The sequence below is a fragment of the Terrapene carolina genome, unplaced genomic scaffold (assembly GCF_002925995.2).
Source record: "Terrapene carolina triunguis isolate 2854851 unplaced genomic scaffold, T_m_triunguis-2.0 Scaffold500, whole genome shotgun sequence".
In the NCBI taxonomy this organism is placed as follows: domain Eukaryota; kingdom Metazoa; phylum Chordata; order Testudines; family Emydidae; genus Terrapene; species Terrapene triunguis.
In genome coordinates this window covers 14,915-18,313 of record NW_020664851.1, presented here as the reverse complement: position 1 = coordinate 18,313, position 3,399 = coordinate 14,915, and the positions used below count along the sequence as shown (strand labels likewise).

General features: G+C 67.3%; 1 protein-coding gene across 1 annotated transcript; it reads right to left on the bottom strand.

Annotated features, from left to right (window-relative positions):
- Positions 1 to 990: 990 nt before the first annotated feature.
- Positions 991 to 2,444, bottom strand: KCNJ14 (potassium voltage-gated channel subfamily J member 14). Its single transcript, XM_026658687.1, has 2 exons — positions 1,818 to 2,444; positions 991 to 1,518 (listed from the first exon to the last, which is right to left on the bottom strand). The coding sequence occupies exons 1-2, from the start codon at positions 2,442 to 2,444 to the stop codon at positions 991 to 993; spliced, it is 1,155 nt and encodes a 384-aa protein (XP_026514472.1).
- Positions 2,445 to 3,399: the final 955 nt, after the last annotated feature.

The window sequence follows — 3,399 nt, the reverse complement described above, 5'->3', positions numbered from 1 at the left end:
CATCCCTCCATCATCCCTAAATCTCTCCCTCCATCCCTCTATAATCCCTCCTCCATCCAGCTCTCCTCAAACCTTCCATCACCCCCCCACTCCCCCCTGGGAATCTCTCTCTAGTTCTAGGAAATGGATTCTGCTGCTGGTTATTTTGGGCATCTGAGCCCTGGCCAGGAACCACCTGAACAGACCCCGCCTGCCCGCTGCAGGGCTGGGGAGAGGGGGGTCCCTGGGGGGGACTTCTGGGGGGGGGCAGTGTTAGCTGACAGGGTGGGGAGGGTCCGGGGGGGGCAGTGACACCCACCAAACCCCGTTCACCACCCAATAATCAGAAGGAGCCGATTTCCCTCTCCAAATCCTCTTTATTTCTGTGCCATCAGGCGTCGCTTTGGGGCCATTTGAGGGGGACAGACGGATGCACGGACAGACAGGTGGAGTCAGGGTCTGCCCAGTCAAGCTGGGGCTGCTCCTTCCATCCCAGCCCCAACAACTGCCCCCCATTCCCCCAGGAATGGACCCCCCCAACAACCACTCCCTGGGAACTGATCCCCCCACGCCCCCAGGAATGGACCTTCCCAAAACCCAGCCCCCCAGGAACAGCCCCCAGCCCCCCAGGAATTGACCCCCCCAAAACCCAGCCCCCAGGAACAGCCCCCCGCCCCCCAGGAATTGATCCCCCAAAACCCAGCCCACAGGAACTTTCCCCCAACACCCAGCCCCCCAGGAATTGACTCCCTACCTTCCCAAGAACTGACCCCCTCAACAACCAGCCCCCCAGAAACTTCCTCCCTACACCCCCAAGAACTGACCCCCAACAGCACCCAGGAGCCAAACCTCCAACCCCCAAGGGAACTGCCCCCCAATCCTTCCAACACCCAGAAACTGATTCTCCCAAACTCACCTCCCCCCAGGAACTGACCCCCAACCCCTCCCCATCCGCCCCCCCCACCCCGGCCCGGTGCCCTACGAGCCCCCTTCCCCACTGGCGCCGTCCCATCATGTCTCCGTGGCCCCGTGGCCGCCTGTGGCCCCGTCCTCCTCCTCCTCCTCCTCCTGCTCGCGCAGGGCCAGCTCGTTAACGTAGCAGAAGGAGGCGCGTGGGGCGCTGGGCGGGCTGGGGCTGGGGCGCTGCTGGCCCAGCTCCCGGGCGCTGCAGCGGGGGGTGCCGGGCACTGGGTAGGTGCGGTGGAAGTGGCGGAAGTCGACCCGGTAGCGCCCGCGGCGGCAGCGGGCCAGGACGGGGGCGAAGCGGTGGCCCCAGCGCAGCTCGCCCGGCAGGTAGGAGGTGCGGCACTGCGTGGTCATGGCCGTGGCCTCCACCATGCCTTCCAGGATAGCCACCAGCTCGAAGTCGGCCCGGGCCAGCTGGGCCGGCCCCAGCCCGTAGAAGGGGCTGGCGTCGTCGATCTCGTGCACCACGGTGAGGGGTGAGACCAGGAAGAGGCGGTCGGAGCCGCTGTCGAATCCCACGTCCACGTCCCGCTGGTCCAGGGGCAGGAACTCGCCCTCGGGGGTCACGCGGGGCTGAGAGTGGGGACGAGGCGGGGGGGGGTTAGCGATGGGATGGAAGCTGGGAGACCCACCCCGTCAGCCCCCCCCTCAGCCACTGGATCTGTGGCCCTGCCTGCTTTGGCCCCCTGACCCTACTCCCCTCCCAGAGCTGGGGAGAGAACCCAGGAGTCCTGGCTCCCAGCCCCCTCCCCGCCCAACCACTAGGCCCCACTCCCCTCCCAGAGCCAGGGAGAAAACCCAGGAGTCCTGGCTCCCAGCCCCCTCTAACCACAAGGCCCCACTCCCCTCCCACAGTCCCCGCCGGGCCTCACCTGCAGCAGCTGGGCGCGGACGTGGGCCTCCACCAGGTGGCTGTGGCGCAGGTTGGCCACGCGCCACATGAGGCAGAGCTTGCCGTCCCGCAGGGCCACCACGGCGCAGCGGCTGAAGAGCAGCGTCTGGTTGCGCTTCTTGGGCTTGGCCATCTTGGCCATGACGGCCCCCAGCAGGAAGGCGTCCAGCAGGCAGCCGGCCACGCACTGCAGCACCACAGCCAGCACAGCGGCCGGGCACTCCTCGGTCACGCTGCGCGAGCCGTAGCCGATGGAGGTCTGGGTCTCCAGCGAGAGCAGGAAGGCGCCCAGCAGGCCGGTGACCTGGGTGAAGCAGGGCGGGCGCGGGGCGGGCGCGGGGCCCAGGTCGCCGTGCAGGGCGGCCACCAGCCAGAAGGCCAGGCCGAAGAGCAGCCAGGAGAGGACGAAGGCCAGCGAGAAGAGCAGGGCCAGCCAGCGCCAGCGGGCGTCCACGCAGGTGGTGAACAGGTCGCCCAGGTACCGCTGGCTTTTCTCGCCCAGGTTGACGAACTCCACGTTGCAGTGCCCGTCCTTCTTCACGAAGCGGCTGTGGCGGGGCGGGGCCCCGTCCTCCTCCTCCTCGTCCCGCAGCGGCTCCGGCCCCATGGCCCGGGACACCCCCCGGCTCGGAGCCTCGGCGGGCGCGGGGCGGTTAGCGGGAGACGGCGACCTGGGACAGCCCCGGAGCCCTGCCCAGCCTGCAGAGGGGGAGAGAGAGACAGAGGGGCAGGGTTGAGGAGAGGGGGTCATGGGGCTCTGGGGCGGACGGCAGGTGGCCAGGCCAAGGATGTGGCATGGGGCAGGGTGTCCTGCTCCCCCGGATCAGCCCCACGAGCCCATCTACCCCGGTATCCTGCCCTCTCTGTGCCCCCTGGATCAGCCCCACGGGCCCATCTACCCCAGTATCCTGCCCGCTCTGTGCCCCCTGGATCAGCCCCTCGGGCCCATCTACCCCGGTATCCTGCCCACTCCGTACCCCCTGGATCAGCCCCTCGGGCCCATCTGCCCCAGTATTCCGCCCCCTCCCTGCTCCCCTAAATCTGACCCATGGGCCCATCTACCCCGGTGTCCTGCCTGCTCCGTGCCCCCCGGATCAGCCCCTCGGGCCCATCTATCCCGGTATCCCGCCCTTCCCTTGTCTAAGAGGGAATCACCAGACAAAGTCTGGGAGGGAGGTGTGAGATGCGGGGGTTAAACAGGAGTTTGCGGGTGCACAGAATAGTCCCGTGGGGTTCTGGGAGCTGTGGAGGGAAAGAGGCCCCGGAAAAGGGAGGGGTTTTGAGAGACACCCCCCCCCCGCCCCAGGATCCCACACTCAGGTCTGGCTTCTGAGGGCGTCACTTCCCCCAAAAGGCAAATTTATCCCCACCACCAAGCAGGGACACAGTTCAGTATCCCGTCCCCATTCTCCACAAGGGGAAACTGAGGCAGGGATTTGCCCAACACCATACAGCAAGGGAGCCAGAAATGGAACCCAGAAGTCCTGGCTCTCAGCACCGCCCCCCCAACCCCTCAACCCCACTCCTCCCCAATCCAGAGGTCAGCCCAGGCTATGACTCTG

Coding starts and splice junctions, on each gene's coding strand:
- KCNJ14 (XM_026658687.1), bottom strand. CDS start 2,444: ATGGGGCCGGAGCCGCTGCGGGACGAGGAGGAGGAGGACGGGGCCCCG. Junction 1,519..1,817: donor TCCGCGCCCAGCTGCTGCAG/GTGAGGCCCGGC, acceptor CCCCACTCTCAG/CCCCGCGTGACCCCCGAGGG.